Raw genomic sequence first — 27,368 nt, forward strand, 5'->3', positions numbered from 1 at the left:
AGTCTCACAGAGGCATTACATAGGAAACCTTAATCATATTTAACCACAAAAAGGAAAGAAAAAAAAGAATTCATTTAATCGAATTGAAAGCAAATTGATATTTAATATAATCTGTTCATTCATCAGACAATGATACTGACAGCATTTAACTCATCAATAGAACATGAACTGGGCAATGTAAGCACAACATTACACCACTCAATTTTCCCATAAATCTCTTGTGCATTGCGTCTTTCAAGCGCAATCTCAGCACACCAAATGGTAATCTTGTTATAGCCGATAAGAGGACGCACTTCCTTCTCCCAAAAAATCGCGACCTTTCCACCATAATCCACCAATCTAACATGACGACTAACTAACACTCGAGGTAATTTCGGTAGTAGTTCTTCCAAACCATTCAAAATTCCCCACGAGCTTCCTTCAGGGTCATACCATTCGAGCAACCTGGAATGTCTATTGTAATAGTAGATGATTACCTTATCTATCACGCAAAAAGAATCATGGGGAATCCAATGGAAATTTATCTCAAATCCTACCACATCCCACGTTTTTTCTTTAGGCTTGTAAACCAAATTTTTATCCCCAAACAGGTAAAGCTTTCCATCTATAGCTAAGCTGTTTAATCCAAAACGCCCGCGAATCCCCGTGCTAGGGCTTGCCACACACTCCCATATTTGGGTTTTGGGATCGAAAACCTGGATCAAATTCGAGGAGACGGAAACTTTGCATCTTTCCACTACATATATTTTCCCATCAAGAACACTCACCTCGTTGTACTTTGCGGCCACCTGCATGCCTGGACCTTCGTGCCAAGTGTGAGATCGACAGTCCATGAAGAAGACCGTAGAGGAGAATTCCCCAATCATGTAGATATTAGAACCAAGTGTGATGATATTCTTGAGCCCAAACCGAGGACAATAATTGCGAATAGGGACTGACACCAAAAGTTTTTCATCAATAATTGCGAAGTGAACCATCGTGAGTTAAGGTTAGGGGTTCGAGTTGGTCTTCGGCACAGAGTGAACCAATGTCGGTCAAATCCAGACATGGATTCTAGGCACACGTAAAGACAACTCTCGGTTTGTCCTAATAGCTTTCGGATCTTATAAAGCTCAGGCGATGCCACGAGAGAGCTGAATCTCTTGGAAACTAAGGAGAGAATCGGGTAGTACAATCTCGAGACGCGAGCTAAGCAGTTCAAAAGTAAATCATCAGGAAGAGAAGACAAATCAACTGGTGAATTCATCATTAGCACAAAACCCTTAGACAAGTAAATCAAACACAAAGAGCCTTTCTTGTTAAACTACTTTATACCTAAACTTATATGTTCCCTAAACTTATTAACTGAATAAGAACCGTGACTCTTAATGTAATCAATCTAGATTTGGATATGTACTTATTAGGAAATCTTCAAGTGACAGGATCGAACAAATATGTAAAATTTCCTTCTTTATTCTTTAGACTGTTAATGATGAACTGATTCGCAAGATATTTGGATCGAAACTAGTTAAGCTTCTAAAGTATTATTGAACCATTCTAAATTCACATGAAAAGGACTTTTACACAAACCGAATTTGAAACAGAGAAAAGAAGGAAACAACACATAACTGAGCAAAGTGAGATGCATTATATAGAAAATCATTCAATCAAATAGGAAATAAAAAAATGGTGTTAATGATTCATTCATCAAACAGTAACAGCCGCAAAATTCAATAAAGAACATGACCTGGGCAATGTAAGCACAACATCACACCACTCAATCTTCCCATAAATCTTGTTTGCACTGCGCCTTTCAAGCGCAATCTCAGCACACCAAATCATCTTCTTCTGAGGGTCTCCACCACCCACATTCTTCTCCCACAAAACCACAACCTTTCCACTATAACCCAACAGTCTAACACAAGTACAATCCTTTGGTAGTTTAGGAAGTTTTTTCAAACCCTTCAAATATCTCCACAATCTTTCCTCTGTGTTGTACCACATGAGCACTCTAGATCTTCCGTAAGAGTAGATTACGTTATCTACTACGCAAGATATATAAGAGGGAGTCCAACGTAAAGGCATCTCCAATCCTACCACATCCCATTTATTTTCTTTGGGCTTGTAAACCACACGTTTATCCCCAAACAGGTAAAGCTTTCCGTCATAGACTAAACTTCCTGTTATATAACTACCACGTATCTCCGCGCTAGGGCTTGGCACATGCTCCCATGTTTGGGTTTTGAGATCGAAACGCTCGATCAAATTCGAGTAATCGGGATTTTTGCAGCCTTCTATTACATATATTTTCCCATCAAGAACCCTAATCATGAAGGGTTTCTTTTTGGTCTTATCCATTCTTGGAACTTCATGCAAGGTGTGAGACCGACAGTCCATGAACAAGAACCTAGACGAGAACGCACCGTTGGTGAATACTCTAACAATATAGATATTAGAACCATTGGTGATACGAGTCAACTCAGACGGAGGAGTAATAAAATTGGAAGTTGGGACTGGGACCATGAGATTGTTGTCACTTGACTTCTTCTCTTTCTTCATAGTGTGTGGTATAAAGCAAGAAGCGAACCATCCTGAGTTGAAATTAGGGTTAGGGCTTCGAGTTGGTCTTCGGCATAAAGTGAACCAACGCGGCTCAGATTCAGAACTGAAACGTAAGTTCAGATAAAGACACTTCTCCCTGTGTCCTAAGAGCTTTCTGATCTCATAAAGCTCAAGCGATGCCACGAGAGAACGGAATCTCTTGGAAACCAAGGAGAGAATCGGGTAGTACAATCTCGAGACTCGGGCTAAGCAGTTCAAAAGTAAGTCATCCGGAATATAAGGCAAATCAACCGGTGGATTCATCATTCATCATTAGCCAAAATCCCTTAGAGAGTAATATTCAGACTTTAAGAGCCTTTTTAACTACTTTAATCGAAAGGCTAAGAGTTATATATTGAGATTCATCATTCGTAATATTCGTACTCGGAATATAAGATTCTAATTTATAGTCCTGGAGAAAAAAATATTTCCTAAATCTAATTTGTATCGAAACTCTTATCTTGTGTAACAATTTTTATATTATATAGATTTAGATTAGGAAATCTTCAAGTAAACAGAATCGATGTAGACGGTTAATGATGAATTTATCTGCAAGATATTCAAAATAATTAAAATGTATTTATTATCAAATACGCTAGACAAGTTTTCTCTCTCTTTTTCTAGATTTTAAATCGTTTTAACAAATTTTAAGGTGAATTGTTTAGTCCATATGTTTTTTCCTTTAATTCCTCTTGATTGATTCAAAGTGTTCTCCATTAACTAATTGTTTAGTGGTGTTATTGACAAAAATGATTGTGTGGTTCTAAGACTTTCCATTATTAGATGAGAAAAAAATTAGTTAATGGAGAACCACGTCTTTAGAACCAAAATTTATGGAGGTAATAAGAATTTAATCTGTACAAAAAAATAGACACCTCTAACTGACCTTATATATACTTGTAACCTCTTTGCACATTTATTAACTTTTAAAACATCATCAATTTCTGATTAGCAAAAAAAAAAAAAAAAACCATCATCAATTCTTTAACAACAAAATATTAACCAAAAAAACATCAGCAATTTATTTATTATAGCATACAAGATGAAGAAACCCAGTCAACTATCGGCCACCATTCTAACTATCTTTGTGATCCTTGCTATAGGTTTGTATTTACACTTATTATAACCATATTAAAATAAATAAGTTGTCAAGAAAATGTTTTTCTCTTAAAATTTAAATTCAACTATCTAATATCAAATCTATATCTCACTTAATATCACTTTCAATACTTTTATATCTTAACCTTGCCAAATATAAGATATAGAGTGTACTTGTTTTGTTATAAGACTTAAATTACTGGAACCATGTATTTTTGAAACTTCTTTATACAATTTTATTGTTTCCATAGTTTTTTAATTTTTACATGTAAATTAGTAATATAATTAAAAAATAACCAAACCTAATTGGAAAAGTATGTGAATAAGTCTTTGGAGGGAATAGCAAATTTATTCCTTAGTAATGTTGACCTTTGAAAACCCATAACGAGAAGAGCGTCTGGTACATGAATTAGACACCATAATTGGTTAGCTAGGAGAACATATAATTCAATTCAAACATTAATATAATCTTCACAAAGTTTTTAATTAAAATAGAAATTGACATCTCAATATTTATCAATAGGGGTGATGGTGAAGGAAACATTGGGACAAGCGCCGAGTACTTGTTTTGAAGCTCTAAAAGATGCTTCTAAGGGTGCATCATGTGACTCGGAATTGTGTGCCTCTCTATGTAAGAAGAAATCCGGCGGCGGTGTTGGTACTTGTAGAACAAAGACGACACAACCCAGTAAAGGACAACCAGAATGCCACTGCAGGTTTTGGTGTAAATCAGATGGAACCCCCTACAAGTAGAATTTTCAGACCATCAATTTATCAAGTTAAATACATGGAACACGGAGTACCTCACATTTTTCATTTGATGCTATAAAATTTTGCAATAATTGTAAATAACAATACTAAATAGGTAATTATAAAAACTATATACTAAATAAGTAGACCATGACATAATCACTTTTGTGCTAATTTTGTCAGTGCATGTCATCACATAAGTATGAATATACATAATGTATGATTTTAAATAAAAATTATATTGATTATCAGAGATATTTTGTATATTTTCTTTCTATTAATTAATTTTCCATTTAAAATATTTCAATATTTATTTAAATTTTTTAAGAATTATATCTGATGACCAAAAATATGGAAAATAAAACTTCAATGATAAAAAGGTGAAATAATTTATCATCTTAGATATAATAAATTATTAAAAATAAACTAAAATTGTTAAAGAAGGTAAAAAATATCATAGTTTTTTGTTAGTCACTCTTTTTATTTAGCCAAAATAATAAGAACTGTTTATGTTATTATCGGTTATGCATTACATTTACATATATCTGATGGAGTAAGCAAATTGTTTTGAAGCTGGAATTCAAATAGATTGGAAAATTTCCGTTAATAGTTGAAAGAATGAGTGCATTCGTTAATCTTATGTCGTAATATATGGGAAAATGGTCAACTGATACATCAAATATCAAGTAGAATACGTATATTTCCTAGTGTAGTACTTACGTTGACTGATTCATGAATAAACTAAAACATATTTTGACTAGAAAGATGATTATTTTCGGGAGGTTTTAACAAATACCACTTTTATGTGATCACTTTTCAAAACCACCATTAAAGTAAAATATCTTCAAAATACCACTAAAATGAGATGATGTATTTTAAATTTACTCTCCTTAAAACTTCAAACAAATCTTTACGAAAGAAGAATCCAGGGTGACAAGGGGATATTTTAACTTTAATATAGAGTGAAGCTGCATACCTTTTGGTGGGTTGTAATATTTTATAAAACCTCAAATAAACTGCAAGTGCACGATTACATAGTATTTAAAGATCAACTGAATTAACCAACCGATCAGTCATTTCAAGGGAAGTGGTCAATCCATCATCGTCAACTATCGCTTGCCAGGTCTCAGTGTCTCACTGCTGCTTTGTCTGGTCCATTGACTTTCTCTCCACGTTTCACCATCTTCCAAGCTCTCCTTTTGCTCCTCATTTGTCTTCCTCCTTGATAATGGCTCCAAAGTGATCCAAATACCTAGGAGGTTATATGTAATTTTCCCTTGTTTTTATTAAAGGCTAATGATGAATTGATCTTTTAAATATTTTGGATAGGACTTAAAAACTATCCATACTAAAATCAGATGTAAAAGACTTTCTGATACAATGATCAAATCTTGATTCTACCAAAAAAATTTTTAATATATTGTAGTTTGTAGTTCTGCTTCTTCTGCATATGAATTCACTTTCATTTATATTTTTGGGGATACATGTTTGTAATTGAGACATACAGTTATTAGATTTTTTTTTTTGGAAATGAGAAGGGTAAATAAGTTTCTACACAAACACAGAAGGGTCTTAAACTTGTTTAGTGAGAATTTGTTTTGGTTGATTCTCTACTAGCCATGACCGAGTGTATATGTACTCTAGAGAGTCAATATCTCTTCAAGTGCTTAAAGTAACCAAATCTTATGTTTTGTGAGCAAAAGCAAACAGTTTTTTATTTAGATCTTGGCTGAGTTAAAAACAGAGTGAAGGCACAGGAGTCACCAACACCAGCTTCCAAGCTTTCAAAACTGATTGATATATAAGAGTTTGCGGAACCGGCTAAGTACCTTGGTAATGACAGTTTAACCCATTTTTGAAGGCAGACTACGATATTGGTTTAGCACCCATAATCGCTAATGATCTTTTCATGTTGCAATCTCCTAAAATGTTTTAGATCTTCGGCTTTATGTTGCATTCACTGTAAGACTGTTTTCTTTGTGAATAAATTTTACATTCATACAAAAAAAAAAAAAAAGAGTGAAGTAGAGAAGAGAAGGAAACGACACATATCTGAAAACATATCCGAAACAGAGAAATTGGTTTACTCTAAAATCATTCAATGGAATGAAAAGCATAATAATATTAATGGCTCACGTATTCAATCATCAAATAGTAACAGCAATAAATTCCAATAAAGAACATGACTTGGGCACTGTAAGCACAACATCACACCACTCAATCTTCCCATAAATCTTGTGTGCACTGCGCCTTTCAAGCGCAATCTCAGTACACCAAATCATTTTCTTGTCAGAGCCGACAACACGCACTTTCTTCTCCCACAGAATCGCAATCTTTCCACCATAATCCACCATTCTAATACAAGAACGACGATGTCGTAATTTAGGTAATTTTTCCAAACCCTTCAAAACTCTCCAATATCTTACCTCGGAGTCGTACCATATGAGTCTTTTATAAAATACCATATAACATACATTATCTATCACGCAAGAAGAACCATAGCTAACCAACCACAAATTCATATCAAACCCTAACGCATCCCATCTACTTTCCTTAGGCTTGTAAACCACATTTTTATCCCCAAACAGGTAAAGTTTTTCTTCATAGACTAAACCTTTTGATATATACCTCCCACGCATCTCCGCGCTAGGGCTTGGCACATGTTCCCATTTTTGGGTTTTGGGATCGAAAATCTCGATGAGATTCGAGTAATCGGAACCTCTCCAGCCTTCCACTACATATATTTTCCCATCAAGAACATTCACGAGTGGGGACTTTCGGGCTACCTGCATGCTTGGAGCTTCATGCCAGGTGTGAGACCGACAATCCAAGAAGAAGACCCTAGATGAGAGCACACCATTTATGTATCCCCCAATCATGTAGATATAAGAACCAATTGTGTTACAAGTCAAGCCAGACAGAGGACAATCATTGCTAGTCGGGATTGAGACCATAAGATTTTCACTTAACTTCTTTTCTTCCTTGCTAGTGGCCCTAGTGAGATTTGTTAGGATTGGTCTAAAGCAGGATGTGAACCATCGTGACTTAAGGTTAGGTTCAGGGCTAGGGGTTCGAGTTGGTCTTCGGCATAGAGTGAACCAACGTGGGTTAGATCCATAACTGAAACGTAAGCTCAGATAAAGACAATTCTCAGTGCGTCGTCCTAGGAGCGTTCGGATCTTGTAAAGCTCAAGTGATCCAACGAGAGAGCGGAATCTCTTGGAAACTAAGGAGAGAATCGGGTAGTACAATCTCGAGACACGGCCTAAGATGTTTAATAGTAAATCATCAGGAAGGTAAGGCATATTACACGGTGAAGACTTTATGCCGTTCATCATAGATTACCAGGAAACGCTAAGAATGTAATCAAAAACTCCAATAGCCGTATTTATATTGGAGAAATAAATATTTCCTAAATCTAATTGAACTCCTAAATCTTATCTCGTAATCAATATAATCGAGATTTAATTTAGATATTATCTAAGTGCTATTAAAGCTTAATATGTCTATAACGAAATTTATGATTTAGATGGTTAATGATGACTTCCTCTGCAAGATATTCTGATCGGACTAGAGCATCTAAAATATTGGTGTATTTTTTTTACTATTACTTAACTTTACCAAGATTATGTTGGGCTGGACTAAAATATGTGAAAATACATTTATGCAATGATCAAATGTTGAATCAAACCGAATTTGAATTATAATAAATGAACCAAAGATTCAAAAAAATGTGTTAGAATTTAAAATTAAGTTTGAATTTATTTTTTTCCTGATCAAGAAGTACGTTCCATTCATACTACACATGGACATGACACATCAAAGTGAAAGGTTTAGGACAATTCTAGGATTCACCTTAGGAGTAAACACAAGGATTCACTTCTTTTAGTTTAAGGAGAATATGCACTAAATGACTATGAAATCAATAATATTATATAAATTAACCTTAAATCACATTACTTTGTCGGAAACATGTTGAGAACACATATAATTACGTAAATATCTTTTTTAACATGTTTTTTTCCGAAATACATGCGATAACATAATATCCTCTTTTATCTTGTTATTTTCTCTTATTACATAGTACTTATAAAAAACATATGGTATTTTTTGGGAAAAACATTCTATTCAGTTTAATATCTCTTTTTATCATGATATTTTGTAGTAATACACTTTTTTTATTAAGATCACACATGATTTCTTTAAAAATATATTCTTATTTTTCAGTAATACACGGTTTTTATTAAAATCACATATAATTTTTTTTTTTGAAAGATTCTGTTCATGTAAAAAAATTTCATAACAATGTATTTTCTTAAAAAATCATGACGTTTTTTGAAATATCATGTTTTTAAACTAAATACAACATGTGAAATTTTAATGTTACATGCTATTTTGAAAAATTACACGGATGTATTTCGTTTACTGTTCATCTTGCAACAAATGAAGGATAACTTTGTTATTTCATTTCTTCCGACAACGTGGGTCCATGGTTATTTTGCAACAAAAATCTTTCTCTCTGCTAGTTTCTTAATTTGTATGTTTTATTTGGTTATCTACTAATATTACCCTAGTTTAAGCCAATCATTATGTCATGTTATATGATATATAAATAGAAATTAAAAATTAAACAATTCAAACAATTAGTATTATCTAAATAAATAAAAATAATTCATTAAAACTCTATAATTGAATTAGTTATAAAATCTAAACTCTAACTATTCTTTTATAAGCCCAAACGACATATAATCTCATTTAATTAAACCATAACCACTATTTTATAAATTTAAACCGACATATAATCTCATTTAATTGTAAAATCTAAACCTTAACCACTCTTTTATAAACCCAAGCCAATAAATAATTTTCATTGTAAAATCTAAACCGTAATCCACATTTGTAAACCCAAATCAATATATAATTTTATTTAATTAGAAAATCTAAACCTTAACCACTCTTTTTTATAAATCCACATCGATATTTAATGTTGTTTAATTGTGAAAGCAAACCGTAATCCATATTTATAAACCATAATCCACTTGTTTTAATTAAAATTTAAAAGTATACAGATTTTGTTTCATTTACTATTATAAAACGTGAAATAATGATTGGTTTAAACTAAAAGAAGTGAATACAATCCAAGTATTTTTCAAAGGTTTATAGGTTTTTATATAAAATGATTAATAAATCTAAGGGTAAGAATATATATTTTCATTTATTTTTTTATCAAACAAAAATATTAGTTTTCGTCATGGTTTTCTTAATACTTTTCATTCTATCGGATTTTAACTTGAATGGTAATAAAATGACGGTAGTAATAGTCCTTAATGACATATTGACATTAGTAAATGATTCTGAAGAAATCAGACTTGTTTTATACTTTCGATGTAATAGTTGGAAACTGCTAATAGAGATCTGGAAATTACACTATTTAATACGTTTACATTAAAATAAATAAAATTTGTTGTAAATCTAATAATTTTGACGTTCATAAACATACACACACACGTGAGAGGCAAAAACTGTATCTCAGCCGCAAGAATCTCGTCTCCTGTTTTATTACAAGGTCAACTTCTGGTCTCTCTCTTCAACTTCTTAATCTTAACTTAATTTCTAAAAATCTAACTATTTATTAGATTCTGATTTCAAATCTAAAACCAATAAATTAATTCCACAAACGAAACTTCAAAAATTCAAAATAAATAATAATAACAAATATCTAAAACCTCGGTTTTGTGATCACACACCTCACATAGAAGCTTCTTTCTCCTTCACTATAAAATCTAACTCTGATCATCACTAAAACTCATACCATCACGTGTTCTAAGATTTGCAACAATGGCGTCGATGATCAGTTCCTCTGATCACCGTCTTTCGACAAGCAAGAGACGTTTGAAGCCATTGCTGTTAAGAGATTACTTACTCGATGATCTCAGTTCTTGTTCATCCAACGGTTTCAAATCATTCCCACGCCGTCAAACTCCTTCTGCATCTTCCACCGTTCGTCGTCTTCTTGACGCCGAGATCAAACGGTCAGGATTTATCCATCATCATCATCACACCAAGCAACCACGTCTCACTAGAAGATCAAGCCATACAACTTGTGGAACGGCGATAAGTCACGCCGTTCATAAAGCTTCAACGGCGTTTCTTAAACTTTTGCCGTTCCCTTCTTCCACCGTTAAAAAACAAGGCGTTTTCTCTAGAAGCTTCTCTAAACGGCTTTTAAGCATAAGCTTCTGGAGAAAACCCGTTGTAGGTCAATCTCGCCGTGAAGTAACCGGAGATGGAGACGGAGAGATCCAATGGTGGAGATCCGTCGCGTACGAAGAGAGTTTAGATCAACAATCCGATCTGTTTTCTCAAATCTCCACCACCGACGACAAAATAACATTTTCAACCTCAGCCGCTGCGATCACTGTCGTGGAGGAGTTTATCTCCGGTGACTCATCGAGTTACGGTAGCGAGTTTTTCACAAACTCATCATCGGAGGTTGTACAGTCTTCTTCCTCATCGTTCTCTTCTTCGTCGAGTGGTGAATCGGAGGAAGTCTCCAGCGAGATCGACGCCGTGGAAGACGGGAAGGAGAGCGGAGATAGTTTAAAGGCACACGACGGTGACGGATCATCTGTCAACCGCAACAACAGCCTGTGTAACAGAAAGGTTAGTTAGTCAAAAGCTCGTTTTCAATCTTTATTACAACTGTCACAAGTGTTGAAAGCATTTGGTTTTGTCTTTTCGTATATTAAAAATTGAGGAGATTTTGAAACTTGTCGGGGAAAGCGTGCGAGTCACGTGAGGTGTGGGATTTAGAGTTTAATGGGTTATAATTAAGATTCTTCGACGTAGCTTCTAATGCGTATTATACGGCACATGATCCCGCGAGAGTTCATGGTACTTCACGTACCATATTATTTTACAGACGATGTAAAATTATCGTACACATTTAAATATACTTTACATATATATTATTAGATACGCAGATCTTCACACATTTATACGTAGGAGTACTTTTAACATTATAATTAAGAGTTAATTTTATATTATCACCCATGTTCATGATTTTTTTTACTAAAGTAATGAAATCGCGCGTTGGTTATTTTTATTCTTTGATTTGTATAAGAAATATTCTCAAATAATTAATTAAGTAACCCCACATAATCTCAATCAAAACAAAAGTGAGGATACGATCATTAATTAGATAGGGGCATAAACAGGTAGATAGATAAATGATGTTGTCATGGGGTTAGTGTCACTATTATTTCTCATATCGTTATGTTTTTGTTCTTGTTGAGACCACTTTTAGTTTAGTTATTGTTTGCGGTGTTGATTACATGTTTAACAGATTTGATTTCTCATATTTGATTATTGCGATATTCTTTAGGAATGTGTGAATGAAGAGAAAGAACAACTCAGTCCAGTATCGATCTTAGAATGCCCTTTTAAAGATGATGACGAAGACGATGAAATCACTGACCAAAATGGTAATTTTATCAAATGACTACTACTCAATAATATTTAGCAAGTCGTTATACATCACAAGAGAAATGTGAATTTAACGTTATAAGCAATTAACATTTGCAGATACATATGAGAAAATTGCTAGAAAAAGCAGGAGATTAAATGGTTTGGTACGGCTTGAGCCACTAGACTTGGATAAACGCATAGAGAGGTATGTAGAGAGACAAGAAGAGTACTCATATCACACTCTGGAGACGGAAGAGGACGAATCAGAAAATCAAGCAAACCGCTTGTTTGCTCTTGTGAAGTTGAGAATCGGCGAAACAAATGACCTACTAGCTTCTAAAGTAGCGGATAATCTATTGTTAGACTATCTTCAAGAAGATAACATTGGGCCAAAAGAGGAGACATTAATGGTGAAGAAAGCAGAAGATTGGGTTATGGGTAGACAAGATGAGATGTTTATGAGTTGGGAAGTGAAAACGAAGAGAGAGGTTTATGTGAAGGAAATGAAGTGGGGTTGCATTAATGGAGATGAGAGAGAGAATGTGGTTGAAGAGTTGGCTAATGGTTTCTTCACTTCCTTTGTGGATGAATTCATCTACGACTTAGTGTTGTGATAAAGTTAGTGTTTTGGGAGGAAAGTTAAGATTTTGATTAGATTCATAATGTATTAGATATATGCTATCTCAATAAAACTATATGTAGTTTTGCATAAGGGGAATGATTCGTATAAAAACTTATGTAGGTCATATGTTCGTTTTCCATTTTTAAAATCTAGAATGAGAGTTAAGAGTCCATAGTCATTTATGTGTTGTTTGTTTTTCTAACTAGATCTTAATATGAATTATTAGTTTTCTTTATGGTTTATTTTTCGAATTATCTAAATCAAATTCAATAGCCAAAATATTTGAAAGTCAAACGAAAACTGTGTCCTTACTCATTGTATGATTTAAAAAAATAAACTGAAAAGACATTTATAATGTTTCACAATCTTATAAAACCATTATTAACTCTAAACAAAATGTTATGTTCAAATAAGTGTTAAACTTTGTATAAAAAATTTTAGTAGCCATTTTTGTACCAGAGATGTCAATCAGCTTTCTTACATCATAGTATAACTTAAAGACTTGAGATCTCAATGAAATGAACACATTTGACCAAAGTTATGTTTTTGGACCTTTTCTTGTTTATTCGAGTATTTTCAGTATCTATTAATATGTTTTTTTCACTATTTTCGAAATACATAGATGCATAATTAATTAACAAATGGGTGTGCTCTGTATAATGTAGGCAGTCACCCATAATCCAGCATCTAAAACGTTTAATTAAAGTTTGTTATTTTATACAGGATAAGTGTTATATCATAATACAATATATTTTTTTTTTGTCAAAAACATAATACAATATATAAGATATATAATCTAAATATCTTAGATTATTTACGGAATTAGTCAAATGGTTGATCAGTAGTGGTTGTGTTTTTGGGAAAACATCGAATATACTGGATTTTAGACCCAAATATGAGAAACTCGGTCGTGAAGGAAAATCATTCTTTATGATGCGATGCCTTGTTGCATCTTATTTCTTGGGAAGAAGCATTTGCGAGGCCCCTAACATAGTAAAAAATGCATCTATTCATATAGAGATTATATCTCAACACCAATTGAGGGAGATGATGATTGTTTAGTTGAGAGTTAACCTCTTAAAAGTCTCGACAATATTTTTTAAAGCAAACCATTCAGATTATTTTACGAATAGTTAATAATAATAAAAAAGTGTAAAGGTATGATTCAAACTTCTGGTTTAGTTTGATGTCGACTTGGTTCAGCTGGTTAAATTGTTAAATTACGGTTTAATGTCGCTTAGACATTGATTGGAGAAGAATGACTTCGGTTTTGGATTTACAAGGAATCAAGAGAAAGACTCTTCTGGTATAGAGGGTTTGACTTTGACCTCTGCATATAAATAGTCTTCGTCTTCTTCCTTTGTTCGTTGTAACAGAAAATTCTTATTTCAATTCTTCTCCCTTGTAACACGTTTTTGAGCTCTGGGTTTTGAGCTTAAGTAAACATTGATTCATAGTGGATTGCTGGATTGAATCCGGCTCCAGACGTAGGATCATCACACCGGTGATCTGAACTGAGTAAACAATCGTGTGTTCGTTTCGTTCTTTGTTTGATTGCGTTCTTGATCGATCTATTGAGTGTTCCGCGAATTGAAGCTTGATCGAGTTGTGTTGTGTTGAATCGAGTTGTGTTGAATCGATTTTTGAGTCATCAGATTGTAACAAAAAGAATAGTTGCAATTTTCTAACTTTATATATCTCTATCATTTCACCAATTGGCTATTTTCAATTTTTACATCGGACATACAAACCTGAAACCTATGTAAATTGGAAAAATCATTTGTCCGGTGCCCTGATATATATTTTTCTTCTTACCAAAATCGGATTTGTTAGTAACAAACCTGTCAATCAAAGTGTTTCAGCTTCTCCAGCTTAAACATCAGAAAATGAGTGTGTTTTTAGTGTGTCAGACAAATCCCCGTGAACCTTGCCTTAAAAATAAAATAAAATCACTCCAAAATAGAAATTATTTTTACAAACAAAAAAATGAAAAAGAATGCTTATTAGTATTTTCCACAATTGAAATTTAAAAAGTATATTTCCCATTATTTTTCACCTAAAAAAAAAGCATCTAAAAAGAAGTATTTTTTTTGTTCTTCTCTTTTTAAAGTTCGTATTTTTTTTTAAATGTTTATGAAGAAAGACACAAAAAACCCTAAATATAATTTCACGCAGCTGCCTCTCTTTTCTTCTTCCGATCCTCCTTCCGCCGAGTGAAGCCGCGACTGTGAAATCATGAGAGGAGTAAAACGCGCCGCCATCTCCGAATCGAATGACTCTCCCGTGAGTTTTTCCTTCCGATTGTTTTCGCAGTTTTGTTGATTGAATCTCGTGATAAATTCAGTATTGTATCGATTCTCTGTTTCGGGGGTAGACGAGAAAAATTGACACTTTGGGTATTTCTTGGTGGTTGATTGATGATTGGTTTAGCTAAGTTTCTATAGATTTTGGGTGATTATTGAATAAAGTCGGCAACTTTATAATATAACAAGTTGTGGGCATTGTGCATAATGGTATGGAACTATAGGATTTAGCTCAAGGTATTTGCTTTAGATCCATTACCGAGTTAGTTGATGACTGGTTTAGCTAGTGTCTACAGAATTTGAGTGATTATCAGTAAAGTCGGCAAATTTTTAATGTAACAAGTTGTGGGCATCGTGCATTTTGATATGGAACTATAAGATTTAGTTCAAGGTGTTTGCTTGAGATTCATTACTGAGTTCAATTTTGAGCAATTCGATATTCAAATCTGTGAGGTCATATTCATGGCAATATCTAGTGGAGCTGCTTTTGGAATTAATTTTGAAAGGGAATTTTTGCAGTTTAAGAATGCAAAACCAGTGGAAGGAATCTTTTTTGGTACTCAGAAGAATGTGGTACCGATGCAGCAGAGTTCAGTAACATCAGCATCATTGGATAAACAGAGGGCTGAGTTAGCTAGGAAGCATGTGAGAGCTCTTAATAACCAATTTGTAAGGTGAACAGTTGTGTTTTTGAAAAATATTATCTTTGCGCTTGTTGGGTATTCTATATAGTTTATGAAAACATATTTGACTTGTTTTGTTTAAAACTTCAATGAGAAATTGCGTATGCTTTCAATGTGAAAACAGTTGGGTGCAGTTACAGCTGAAGAATCATCCTGATGAACTTTGGGAAGATGGGATGAATGACTACATTACGCATGCTTCAAACATTCTGGTAAATACTATAATTACATGACTCTTCAGTAGGATGGTTTTGATTGACTCACCAAGAATGCTAATCTTCTAATATGTCTTCAATCTCTTACTTGTTTTGTGCTAGACCTGTTGTTTAGTACACTAGCTCATCAGTTTTCAAATTCAATTCAAATCTCGTGTAGGAAAAGTTTAAGGATGTGGTCAGCTGGCTTAAAGAAAATAAGGGAAAGGGGGAGAATTTATCCCCTGAATCTCGTGGAGCAGAAAATAAATTAGTGGCTGAAGTCAAGAATACCAATGTTAAATCATTTTCAAACAATATTCCTTTTGCTTCAAACAATCAACCTGGGATCTTCTCAAACAATCAATCTTCCGATTTTTCCAGTAGTCAGTCTGGTTTCTTTTCAAGCCAATCTGGAGCATTCTCCAGCAGTCCTTCTGGTTTGATATCCAATAGCCAGACTGGATCTTTTAGCAGTGGCCAGTTTGGTACGACAAAAAGCAGCCAACCAAGCCTATTTTCCGGCAGTCAAGCCGGAGCAATCTCTAATAGCCAACCTGGAACTTTCTCCAGCAGTCACTCTGGTATAACATCTAATAGCCAGACGGGATCTTTTAGTAGTGGCCAATTTGGTCAGACAAAAAGCAGCCAACCAAGCCTACTTTCCGGCAGTCAAGCAGGAGCAATCTCTAGTAACCAACCTTCTTTTCAATTTTCTAACAGTCAATCCCCTTTTACATCTGCAGGTATCTACTTTTCTATTAGCAGAATACATTTATTGGACTTGTCATTGACCAGCTTTGTATCTTGAGAACAATTGTTTAAGAGACCTAACCTCTACTTTCCTTGTTTGCTGGTATCAGTACCTCCAGTGTCCATACCGGCAAAGCAGGATCACTCAGATGATGCGGATGGTGGTGAGTTAGTCATATACTGTTTTCTTCCTATTTTGGTTTCGGGTTTCTTTGAAAGGTTATATTTGGATTTGGAAAACCACTTCAATTATTTTCAAACCACGATCTTGAATCCTTGAGGAAATAATATATTACAAATCTTGAGGCATAAAGGCCTAGTAAACATTAGGTTCTTTTGACTTGGCAGGAGACGAACAATCTCAACCGAGCAGCCCATCTGTCAAAAAGACGGAAGAAAAGGGTATTACTGTGGTTCATGAAGTCAAATGCAAACTTTATGTCAAGGTATTCATCCTTAGAGTCCTCTTAGGTGTCATAGTGCTTGTGAAGTAGTTTATGTTTCTCTACTTTAGTTACCTTGACATTCTGTTTTTACTGTTGACGATGTAAGCTCTGTATCCATGATATTGTGCAGTCAAGTGACCCAGCAGATAAAGGGTGGAAAGATAAAGGAACTGGGAATCTCTACATAAAATGCAAAGAAGGAGTCGACAAGGGGACAAAAGAATCAAAACCCACAATTCTTGTCCGAAACGATGTATGACTCAGTAGACACACTTTACATTCTACTTGTTCTACAGATTTCCAACATTATGAACCCCTTTTCTTGCCAGGTTGGAAAACTGCTTCTGAATGCACTACTGTACGCTGGAATGAAGACAAGCCCACAGAAGAACGCTCTTGTTGCAATATTTCACTCCTCGGTAAATTAAACGCACTAAAGCTTCTTTAGCATTTTCATGTTCGTTTTGTAGTTTCACTGATTTTGCCTACCTGCAACAGGATGATTCCAACGAGAATGTAACACCGAGAACCTTTCTGATAAGGACAAAGAACGCAGAAGCTAGAGATAATTTAGCAACGGCCATCCAAGAATACGCCCCTTCTTCATAGATTGCCCAAAGCCAGGTTGAGATCTTCACTGTAACTTTTAAAAGCCTTATCGAGTCGTCCTCTCTCTATATTTTTTTTCCTGATTTGTAATATTAGGAAGGGTCTTAAGAGTAACGTAAAGCTTGATAAAGGGCACAAAAATGTTGTATGATTGTGTGAGAGAGAGAGAGGGCCAAAGGAGGTATTTCGTAGCTTATTAGAGAATGTTGTGCCAATCTTCTTTGTAACTTAAAAACCAGAAACAATAAAATCACTTCTTTTTATAGCAATTTATCTGATTTTAACTATGCCTAAGACAAGTATGCAGAAAACTGGAATTAATAACTTATGAAAAGGCATATATTCTATCAATTTTCATTCATCTTAAACAAAAAGCAGAGAAGCTACATTATATTCTAAATTTATACAAAAGAGAGCGATACAATCAAAAGGATCAGTGAAGAGCTAATCAACATATCTAACATTCTCCGTTTTCCTTTTGTGATCTATGAATGACGAAACGATCCACTATCTTTACGGTATTAACAGGGTCTTGTTGTGATGTTGAGGCACCCCATTTACTTGGAAACTCTCTCTCATAGCTCATCTTGAAACTCTGTTTCGGCTCTGAATCCCAGTCTTTGTCCAGTTTCCAGTCTTTTGGCACCTAAACTCATATGATATACACATCTTTACTTAAACTTTCTTAACCATGCGTTTAACAAGTAAGAAATCAATAAATAAGAAGAACTAATGACAGAATCCATAAAAGATTGGTTCATTAGTACCAGCAAGCAGCATTATCAGGTAGCAACGGTCTCAAGTAGAGTTTTTTCTTACCTTATCAACTGCGAGCGTGAAAACTTCAATATCTCCATCTTCTAGGATGTGGAACCGGGTGAAAGATTTGTAATTGGCAATGCGGAGTGAAGAGAAAGCTTCATCAAAGTGTATGTGGAACCAGTTGATGCAGATATACAAGTAGCTTCCAAATACCATAGACACGACAGGAGTTGAGAAGACCCAAAAGTAAAGGAAAACAGAAGCATAATAGATAACAGCTCCGCTTCGGGAAAGCGATTCCATTCCATGTTTGCAAATGTTGGTCCGGGTAACCGCCATCACCTGATGTTAAAGTACTCAGGTTGATGTTTCAAATGGGATCTTTGGTTAATCAAAACAGAGACAGAACACAGTACATTATTTACCTCAGGAACATCAAATGCTGACATAAGATACTTGATGCACGCAGGATATAAGCCAAATGTCCATTGTTCGATACGGGCTCGAAGGCCAGTAGGGTCCGGGAAATGCTCATTCTCCACTGATTTGTACCACTCATATAATGTATGATACCCTGCTTAAACAATAATGTAAAGAGTCACAAAATCAATCAAGGCTAAATCACAGAAAATTTTCACCCAGTCATTATTATCTATTGGCGTCGATGACATCGTGATGAGTCAAGATGGTAGTTCAGTATGCAAATAAAACAATGCACTTTGGTACGAAAACCCAACCAGCGGTATATGGAATGGACACTGACCAGAATTTGCAAGAAGATTATGCTGAATACAGATTTCTATGCCCAGTTCCAACATCAACATGAGAATCAGAGCTGCCATCAGGTGAGCAGCAACATGAAGAACCCCAATTACAACCCTTTTCTTCAGAGATACTTTTGAGGGGACAAATGTGATTGCAGTTATCAGCAACATCAAGACACCGGTAAAAGACACATAAGATTGTTCCATCACATACGCAAAGGCACTCCAAACTGTGCCTAAGAAACTCTCCAGGTGACCAGAAAACGAATCACCTCGTAAGACGTGAGCTAGCTTACACTGAAACAAAGGAACAAAAAAGAATGAGATTGCAGTGTTCCTGTGAGCAGTGAGCCTACATGATTGTTTCGAAGGAAAAAAAAATCTACGTATAAGCAAACCTAACAAAGAGAACTGCTATAGCATATAAAACACCTATCTCAGCTACACAATCTATTACTGGATGCAATGTTTAAATAGGATGACCTTAACACGCACCTGAGGGAACAACGAAAAGACCAAGATAAAGTATATAATACCACCAATGAAATCAAATTGCCAGTTCTTTTTCCGGAATTTCAAAATATTTCCCAAAGCAATCTGCAAACAGCAGAAAACACCATTTAATATCCGAATGCTATGAAAAGCTGAAAACAAGGCAATTTACTGATAGGAAACTTACTTTACTTGAATCATCAAAAGAGGGGTAGGCAACCTTGCTTCCATAAGAGGCCCCATAGAACTTTGAAAACTTGCTGAACACATGGGTGGGATGCAGAAAAGCTCCTCCACAGCCATTAACAAGAAGATGTTGGACATGGGCAGGTCCATCCGATTGATTACATGAATGTCGCATATAATGATGCAAATCCCCTGCCATTCTAAGTTTGCACCTGTATTTCAACACGTCGCATATCAGATGTCTCACGTTCTGCCCTGTATCACCGCTCCAGTACCAATCAAGAAGCCAGTTGGGTTCATGCGTGATAATGATCACAGCATCACTCTCACCAACCTGAATGAGAAAATATTAACTTTATTAAAGAAAAAATGAAAATTGAGTAATATGAAAAAGACAAGCCACTAAAATATAGACTAATCCACTTGTTAATGGCACTTCAGAAACAAAAGAAATCACAAATCTATACCCGAGTAATACAGTATATAGTAAGTACACAGTAGTTAGCCAAATAATGGTAAAACTCTAACTAGGTGACAGAAACTATTTAAATTGCATCTATAAATCTATATAAAGCATGGGAAAGCAAAATGTTACACAAACTACCTTGTCCTTCACCAATTCGGAAAAAAATTTGAACTGGTCGACATCAATATCACCATGAAGTGCAAGATCCAAACCAAACACCCACCAACCCTTGGGGAGCTGCAGGGCAAAATAGCTTTTCTTCTGGGGCATTAGCCAGCCGCCTAACCAACTCTTATGGCAAATATACCTCATGAAAGTATTGAGTCCGTCAAACCAGTCTACAAAATAATAATCAATATAGTTAGAGGAGATGAAAGAAGCCACTGGTATGTGAAACAACTTATTTGAAAGATAAATGCAGCTGAGACCTGAAACTCACCATGGTTTCCAGGGATGAGAAAACATTGAGGACCTTCATAACTCTTCAGATCAGACACTCCATTGGGTAATTCAGGCTTGTCAACAGCAATAGAGTCATTTTTATACCAACGGGGAGGCTGCAGCGCATACTCAAAAGGACAAAAGAGACGTTTTTCATATGTAAAAGATGACGGATTTGGGTATCTGGAGAAAGACATCCATGGTTAGATTCGACAAAAGCTTGGGAATCTAAAAATATTTACATATAATAAGTAAAGCACTTACGCAAGATCTCCTCCAATAAGCAGTACATTTCCTCGTGGAAGAGATATAAAATTATTAGCCACTGGCACTCTGAGAGAAGGCTGGGCAAGAAGTTTTGCAACACTATATGATGAATTCCCACCATCACCAGTATCCGCCATGAAATCAAACCAAAAATCTTGCTTTTCAGCAAGGTGGTCATACAAAAGTTCCTTCCTCCCACTAGCATCACCAGATTTGGTCATTGCAGCCTAAAGATTTGGCACAAGGGAAAGCAGCAAAAATTAAATGCAATTACCGTAAATGTCTATCTCCAGAAAGTGGAATGGACCTGATCATATCATAAATTTAAAAGGTATACCTGCAGCATCCGCATGTCAAAGCGGCCAAGAAATACTGTCACTGACACGAGGAGGTCAAACACGGTTTTAAACAAATCAGCCGATGTTCTGAAATATATAATTAGATAGGTCAGCACCTAGTGAAACTGCCTTCATCGTTTACTGACCACATTGAAACAATGGTAAGCAAAAAGGGGAAATTTTAGTGTAGCATTGACATACCCTGAATACCAAGGAACCATATCTAAGAAATCAGGTTTCAATTGCTGATTCTTCAGCTTCTCATATTTGTCGACTGACAGAGGATGTGTTAGAGCCCACCTAAACAGCATATTAAAACTTTAAGATAAACATGCCATTTGAATGTAAGAACAAAGTTGTTCATATGAATGTACTGTTGATCCTCAATTGCAATATTAATTTGACAGGTATTATGCCATAGATAACTTACCCTGTTGATCTCTCCACTACATAATTGGCAATGTAAAGACCGATAAATGTGGCCCACAACGAGTATATAGGAGAAATTTCGTCAGCTGAATCAGGACATGATCCGTTGCATGCAATCTGCAAATAACAGGGTAGGAATAGGAAAAAATTTAAAGGGTGAACAAATAAAACATATTCACAAAGAAAGTTTACAGAAGAGATACCTCCCCGTAGATGAACCATTTGGATAACAGTGGATAATCACTTGCAGATCCAACTGGAGCAAACCACGATGAACACACTTGGTCTTTCAGCTCATTCATACGAATGAATTTTGCAAGCCAGGTATTGTGCCTATGTTCTCTTTTCCAGAACGAAAACCAGCTTGTATACTGTCTTCCAAGTGGTTTTTGCCTCAGAACAGCTCGATTACCACAATGGCTATAAAATATACAGCAAGCCATGCTAAGAACCTGCATCGATGAAAGACATGAAGACAATAATTTTTATACGAAACTACGAAAGACAATATTTTAAGCAAATAAGTGGCTTTAATGTGCAAGACTGGCAATGGTGAACTTACAGCGCAGTTTTGAAGAATGGTTAAGATCTCTGGGCGTCTTCCAGCCACGCGAGAAACAAGACCAACATACCAAAGGCCAAGAAAAATGATGTGGAAGACAACAAGGAAGAGTATGGATGATATGTAAATTGTTAGAAACAAGGACAAATTCATCCTCAAATCCAAACCCATTGACTGAAAATTAGGAAGATGATACAAAGCTGCAACTAAAATCCAGGCAATGTACCTACACCAAAACAAAGAATTAGGAAATTTTATAGAGTGAAATCAATATTAGATATTTTCAGAAGATGGAAGTAACGGTTGCTTACCACCGACTGAAGTTTGAATAATTTGGTCTGATAGTCTTCTGGATAAATGGGGAAGAAAAGAAGTAGAAGAATCCGAGCAAGCATGCATACATGGACCACCACTTGACTGAAAACTTTTCTATGAGGGTTTGCATGTTATCCGATGAAATAAAGAATAGGCAACCAAACAATACAGCAATGATAGCATGACGTGAATGCTCATGCGGATAAGGGTAAGTATGGGTTAAAATCGTTCTGAAACTCTCCATTGGGAGGGAATTATATAAACGAGCAGAATGCCTTTCAGAGACCATAGCATGTGATTCCTATAAGTTTCGGCCTTGAATTTCTTGATGACAGTAAAAATCTTGACAGGGCAAGGAAAGGTTAATGAATAAATTTGAGCTTCCGGTTTGACAAAACCTTGTGCCTAATGAAACAAGAAAAAGAAAAGAATAAAGTCAGCAGTGTGATTCAGTAATATTAACAGTAATACAGTATCCATGATGCAACAAATTAATAATGATGGAGAAAACAGCTACAAATTCAATGAAATCCTGAATTACACTAGTGCCAACACTAACAACAAAGATACTTGGCATCAAATTTCACTTAAAGAGAAGCTGAACTGCTATCTGAAATGAAGATACTCTTGATCCGTTAATTCCAAAAGTTCGTCACTGATACTAGAACAGCTACTAGCCACTGTACAACACCCACGAAGATGAAGAAACATACTAGAAACCATAACGAAGAAAACAGCATAAAGCAACCCAAATTGTTAGCCAAGAACTCAAATTTCCTCATAATTCTTGTATGCCAGTTATATCTAATCAACATATTCCCAATTACACAATTTTTGTCAACAACCCTGAAGTTACTTAAGCTCCTCGGTTTTATCAAAGGAAATGGTGAAAACACTTCAACTAAGAACTGAACAAGTAACTATCTTCATACAAATCATACAGAATCACTAAGAACACACAACTAACTCCATAGAGAAAGCTAAAGAACAAACCAGAATTGGCAACCCTGTGACTCTTTTGTTGCAGAATCCCAAAAATGGGAAAAAAATAAAACTTACATCATTAGATGATCTTAAATTCAATAGTAACCCATCAAAAACGAAAACCAATCGCAATAAATTAAGATTTTGAAAATCAGTAACATGCAAACACAATCCAATTTCAAAGCCCAAGACTTTATTGAACTCGAGAATCGATAAAAACCATACCTTTACGCAGCGGAGAATCGGACCGAAGAAGAAACGAATCAAGGTAAATCTCTGTTTCCAGCTAAATCAAATAAATCGAATTCTCTAATTGATGAAGTCAGTCAAATCAATGTAGTGGTGGTGCTTAAGAGAGAGCTTACCCCAAAATTCAAAAGAACCCTAAAAAGAAAAAATTGCTTTTTGAGAAATTGGAATTACAGAGGAGAAGATTATTAATATCAATGAATGATCTCTTCTTTAATGGAGTCAAGCAGGCGTAGAAACGAATCACGTGGCTTTGTTTTCTTTATAGTGCAATTGTTGAAAATTCTCTTCTTCCTTTTTTTTTTAGACGGTTACCAAAATGATCGCCATTTTTGTTCAAAGCTTTATTTTTATTTTATGTTAAATAAATAAGAATAAAATAAAGGGTGAATTAAGGCAATAACTATTTATGATAAAATATTTAAGGATATAGCACTATAACTTGCGAAATTAAAAGAATAATATATGGACTTTATCAATGACGATTTTAACCTCTGTTGTCAAAAATTTGACGATATTTTAGTAGTGATGACGTGGTGGTTACGATGGTGGCAGTGATGATGTTGTGATGGTGGTGGTGACTTTGTGATGGTGATGACAAGGGGATGATGGTGGTGCCGTGGTGTCGGCGATATCCATGATAAAGCAACGGTGTGGACGTGTGGTGGTTTTAGGTAGTGACGACGTAGTGGTTACGATGGTGGCGGTGATGACGTTGTGGTGGTGGCGGTGACTTTGTGGTGGTGATGGTGGCGGTGCTGACGTTGTGATGGTGGTGGTAACCTAGCTTTGTGATGGTGATGACATAGGGATGATGGTGATTTCATGGGGATGATGGTGGTGCCGTGGTGGTTGCGATGGTGATGGTGAGGGACTAAGGGCATAATGATGGTGGTGCCGTGGTGTCGGTGATATCCGTGATAAATAGTAACGGTCTGGTGGTTTTAGTAGTGACGACGTGGTGATTACGATGGTGGTGATGATGATGGCGGTGATGGTGATGGTGACTTTGTGGTGGTGACGACGTTGTAATCGGTACCGGCGAGTTGATTGGTTTTATCTTAGGGTCAGTTATGTCTAAAATATAGGAAATACACACAATATCATTGGACTATTTTTTTTTGGTTAGTTATCTAATTATAATATTTTTGTATGTTATAAATGTAAATTTCCCTAAAATAAATGAAAATAGTATTATTGGAAGGAATCAACGAATAATTCCATTGTTGCTATCTTCAAAATGTCCGAATCTTTTTTTTCTGCGAGATTCAATTCATTACAAGATAATTTGTGTGTACATTTTTATACAACTTGTAATGGAAGCAATGTAAGTATTTATATAATCTATTGAGGTGTATCAATAACAATACTTTTATAAAAATGAGACGTGTCAAAATATGATTGGTCAGGTGACTTGATTTATTGACGTGTGGTTTATAAAATACAAAATCTTGTTGTTGGCAAAATAATAAATGACTTGTGTTGACGAAAACAATAGTAAGACTTCTTTGAAACTGAAACTTCTATAGCAAACTAATTGGGGGGGATAAAGATTAGATTAAAGCATGTCAAAATAAGAGAGTAACACGTAATGTGAGTATGTGTGAGTCAAGAGATAAACGCGTTAGGTAAAAGAAATTGCAAAAATTGATACACTCAAAACACATGCAATGTCTTTGGGCTTTGCACATTACATTTAATTAAGCTGCACAGTCATTAACCCCTCCATCCAACTACATACGAATCAATTTCTTCTCTTCTAGTCCTGTTTGTTTGATCATTTGGCATTTACATCCAAATGATCCATTTAGATGATGCATTTGAATGATGTTTGTTTGATGATTTGGTATTTTATCTAAATGATGCATTTAACTGAATGTTTTTTTGTTTGATCATTTTGTAATTCATCTACATTCTCATTCTAATAAAAATGACTAAAATGCCCATGTTATAATTTTAACAAATGACAAATATTTAACATCATTACCAAATATATCATTTTTAATCTTTAATTTTAGTTATATTAATTTAATTATTGATGTAGAATACATTTACAACTAAATAAATTATTATTTTAACATAAAAATATGATTTGCGGTTGGCGGAAAATATACTTTGTAGTTTTAGCGAAAAAATATGATTTTACGGGTTTGACGGGAAAATATGATTTTTGGTTACTGCGGGTGACTGTGATTTTGCAGTTTTGGTGGGAAAATGTGATTTTACGGTTTTAGCTCGAAGAAATGATTTTACGGGTTTGGCGGGAAATGTGATTTTGTGGTTTTGGCGGAAAAATATGATTTTACGATTTTGGCAGGAAAATATGATTTTACAGTTTTGGCGGAAAAATATGATTTTACGGTTTTGGCGGAAAAATATGATTTTGCGGTTTTGTGGGAAAATATGATTTTAACACTTTGACAGAAAAGTATGGTTTTGCGGTTTTTGGCGAGAAAATATGATTTTACAGTTTTGGCAAAAAAATATGATTTTACGGTTTTGGCGAAAAAATATGATTTTACGGTTTTGGCGGGAAAATATGATTTTGCGGTTTTGTGGGAAAATATGATTTTAACACTTTGACAGAAAAGTATGGTTTTGCGGTTTTTGGCGAGAAAATATGATTTTACAGTTTTGGCAAAAAAATATGATTTTACGGTTTTGGCGAAAAAATATGATTTTACGGTTTTGGCGGGAAAATATGATTTTGCGGTTTTGTGGGAAAATATGATTTTAACACTTTGACAGGAAAGTATGGTTTTGCGGTTTTTGGCGGGAAAATATGATTTTGCGGCTTTGGCGGGAAAAACGAATTTACAATTTTGACGTAAAATAATAGTCAGTGATTTACAATTTTTAGAGTTTTTTGGTACAATAAGTAATTTAAAAAAATATTAAATAAGAAATTTATTAAAAATTAATATTATTAAAAGAGGGTATATTTGTCATTTGTTTTTTGGACTAAATCATCTCCATCCAAATGGTTCTACCAAGTCCATCCAAATGAGTTTCACAAATTAGCCTAAATTTACAAAGTCATTCACATGGAACATCCAAATGATTCATCTAAATGATCTGTTAATTTGTAAAAAACAAACATCATTTTTCATCTCCATCTAGATGATCCATATGGATGGAGAAACAAACAAGGCCTAGTAACTTTTTGGATTTGAGCTCTCACTTTTTATTTTTGTCAATATCTTTTAGATTTCGATTATGTTTTCATGGATTCAAATCATTTGAATGAGATGTTAACAATGTTTAAAAAGGTTTCTTAATTATATCATCAACTATTCAACTTTATTCTTAGTTAGTTATATCTGTAACTTTATATTTTAGGGAACTTTATACATTATTGGCTTTAGAAAACAAAACAAAAGTCTTACGAGTTTTAAAGTTATATTAAGCTATCTTCTAATCCACGTGGGTGCATTGCTCAAACAAAGAACAGAAGAACTTATTATTGGCTTATTAATTTACTACTACTTTTGATATCTTTTTCATCACATGACTGATCACTAGTCATTGTTTTTGTTACCACCGATATTGCGAATCGTGGAATTGTCAGAGTAACATGTAGGATCATTATATCAATATCTAATACTGAT

At 34.7% G+C, this 27,368-nt stretch overlaps 7 protein-coding genes, 1 long non-coding RNA gene and 1 other non-coding gene across 9 annotated transcripts; 4 read left to right on the plus strand and 5 right to left on the minus strand.

Annotated features, from left to right (window-relative positions):
* Positions 1-122: 122 nt before the first annotated feature.
* AT4G11745 (Galactose oxidase/kelch repeat superfamily protein) lies at positions 123-977 on the minus strand (the record flags this gene model as incomplete). The annotated part of the gene is made up of 1 exon (NM_179029.1): positions 123-977. The coding sequence occupies one exon, from the start codon at positions 975-977 to the stop codon at positions 123-125; it is 855 nt and encodes a 284-aa protein (NP_849360.1).
* Positions 978-1,686: 709 nt separating this feature from the next.
* AT4G11750 (Galactose oxidase/kelch repeat superfamily protein) lies at positions 1,687-2,847 on the minus strand (the record flags this gene model as incomplete). The annotated part of the gene is made up of 1 exon (NM_117244.2): positions 1,687-2,847. The coding sequence occupies one exon, from the start codon at positions 2,845-2,847 to the stop codon at positions 1,687-1,689; it is 1,161 nt and encodes a 386-aa protein (NP_192912.2).
* A 632-nt stretch (positions 2,848-3,479) lies between these two features.
* On the plus strand, positions 3,480-4,742 carry LCR17 (low-molecular-weight cysteine-rich 17). Its single transcript, NM_117245.3, has 2 exons — positions 3,480-3,683; positions 4,202-4,742. The coding sequence occupies exons 1-2, from the start codon at positions 3,623-3,625 to the stop codon at positions 4,429-4,431; spliced, it is 291 nt and encodes a 96-aa protein (NP_192913.1). The 5' UTR covers positions 3,480-3,622; the 3' UTR covers positions 4,432-4,742.
* A 792-nt stretch (positions 4,743-5,534) lies between these two features.
* On the plus strand, positions 5,535-5,930 carry AT4G05920. The gene is made up of 2 exons (NR_141935.1): positions 5,535-5,688; positions 5,761-5,930. It is a non-coding gene; the product is annotated as an other RNA (long non-coding RNA).
* A 645-nt stretch (positions 5,931-6,575) lies between these two features.
* On the minus strand, positions 6,576-7,766 carry AT4G11770 (Galactose oxidase/kelch repeat superfamily protein; the record flags this gene model as incomplete). The annotated part of the gene is made up of 1 exon (NM_117246.1): positions 6,576-7,766. One exon carries the CDS (start codon positions 7,764-7,766, stop codon positions 6,576-6,578), a length of 1,191 nt encoding a protein of 396 aa, NP_192914.1.
* Positions 7,767-10,175: 2,409 nt separating this feature from the next.
* Positions 10,176-12,709, plus strand: TRM10 (GAR2-like protein). The gene is made up of 3 exons (NM_117247.2): positions 10,176-11,091; positions 11,813-11,912; positions 12,013-12,709. The coding sequence occupies exons 1-3, from the start codon at positions 10,267-10,269 to the stop codon at positions 12,507-12,509; spliced, it is 1,422 nt and encodes a 473-aa protein (NP_192915.1). The 5' UTR covers positions 10,176-10,266; the 3' UTR covers positions 12,510-12,709.
* Positions 12,710-14,609: 1,900 nt separating this feature from the next.
* Positions 14,610-17,789, plus strand: AT4G11790 (Pleckstrin homology (PH) domain superfamily protein). Its single transcript, NM_117248.5, has 9 exons — positions 14,610-14,800; positions 15,340-15,494; positions 15,628-15,715; positions 15,879-16,443; positions 16,561-16,614; positions 16,799-16,896; positions 17,027-17,149; positions 17,226-17,315; positions 17,395-17,789. The coding sequence occupies exons 1-9, from the start codon at positions 14,753-14,755 to the stop codon at positions 17,503-17,505; spliced, it is 1,332 nt and encodes a 443-aa protein (NP_567381.1). The 5' UTR covers positions 14,610-14,752; the 3' UTR covers positions 17,506-17,789.
* AT4G11800 (Calcineurin-like metallo-phosphoesterase superfamily protein) lies at positions 17,785-24,152 on the minus strand. The gene is made up of 16 exons (NM_117249.5): positions 23,737-24,152; positions 22,524-22,932; positions 22,213-22,438; positions 21,854-22,102; positions 21,652-21,767; positions 21,423-21,521; positions 21,221-21,308; positions 20,881-21,110; positions 20,615-20,799; positions 20,314-20,513; positions 19,711-20,043; positions 19,527-19,628; positions 19,031-19,328; positions 18,693-18,841; positions 18,325-18,609; positions 17,785-18,151 (listed from the first exon to the last, which is right to left on the minus strand). The coding sequence occupies exons 2-16, from the start codon at positions 22,814-22,816 to the stop codon at positions 17,963-17,965; spliced, it is 3,042 nt and encodes a 1,013-aa protein (NP_192917.3). The 5' UTR covers positions 22,817-22,932; positions 23,737-24,152; the 3' UTR covers positions 17,785-17,962.
* Positions 24,153-26,757: 2,605 nt separating this feature from the next.
* Positions 26,758-26,929, minus strand: MIR8172. The gene has a single exon (NR_141936.1). It is a non-coding gene; the product is annotated as a microRNA ath-MIR8172 precursor (primary transcript).
* Between the last annotated feature and the right edge of the window lie 439 nt (positions 26,930-27,368).

The sequence above is a fragment of the Arabidopsis thaliana genome, chromosome 4 (genome assembly GCF_000001735.4).
Source record: "Arabidopsis thaliana chromosome 4, partial sequence".
NCBI lineage: Eukaryota > Viridiplantae > Streptophyta > Magnoliopsida > Brassicales > Brassicaceae > Arabidopsis > Arabidopsis thaliana.

Coding starts and splice junctions, on each gene's coding strand:
- LCR17 (NM_117245.3), top strand. CDS start 3,623: ATGAAGAAACCCAGTCAACTATCGGCCACCATTCTAACTATCTTTGTG. Junction 3,684..4,201: donor CTTTGTGATCCTTGCTATAG/GTTTGTATTTAC, acceptor ATTTATCAATAG/GGGTGATGGTGAAGGAAACA.
- TRM10 (NM_117247.2), top strand. CDS start 10,267: ATGGCGTCGATGATCAGTTCCTCTGATCACCGTCTTTCGACAAGCAAG. Junction 11,092..11,812: donor ACAGCCTGTGTAACAGAAAG/GTTAGTTAGTCA, acceptor GATATTCTTTAG/GAATGTGTGAATGAAGAGAA. Junction 11,913..12,012: donor TGAAATCACTGACCAAAATG/GTAATTTTATCA, acceptor TAACATTTGCAG/ATACATATGAGAAAATTGCT.
- AT4G11790 (NM_117248.5), top strand. CDS start 14,753: ATGAGAGGAGTAAAACGCGCCGCCATCTCCGAATCGAATGACTCTCCC. Junction 16,444..16,560: donor ATCCCCTTTTACATCTGCAG/GTATCTACTTTT, acceptor TGCTGGTATCAG/TACCTCCAGTGTCCATACCG. Junction 16,897..17,026: donor AATGCAAACTTTATGTCAAG/GTATTCATCCTT, acceptor GATATTGTGCAG/TCAAGTGACCCAGCAGATAA.
- AT4G11800 (NM_117249.5), bottom strand. CDS start 22,816: ATGGTCTCTGAAAGGCATTCTGCTCGTTTATATAATTCCCTCCCAATG. Junction 20,800..20,880: donor CTTATTGGAGGAGATCTTGC/GTAAGTGCTTTA, acceptor GTCTTTCTCCAG/ATACCCAAATCCGTCATCTT. Junction 19,629..19,710: donor CTTTTGATGATTCAAGTAAA/GTAAGTTTCCTA, acceptor TGCTGTTTGCAG/ATTGCTTTGGGAAATATTTT.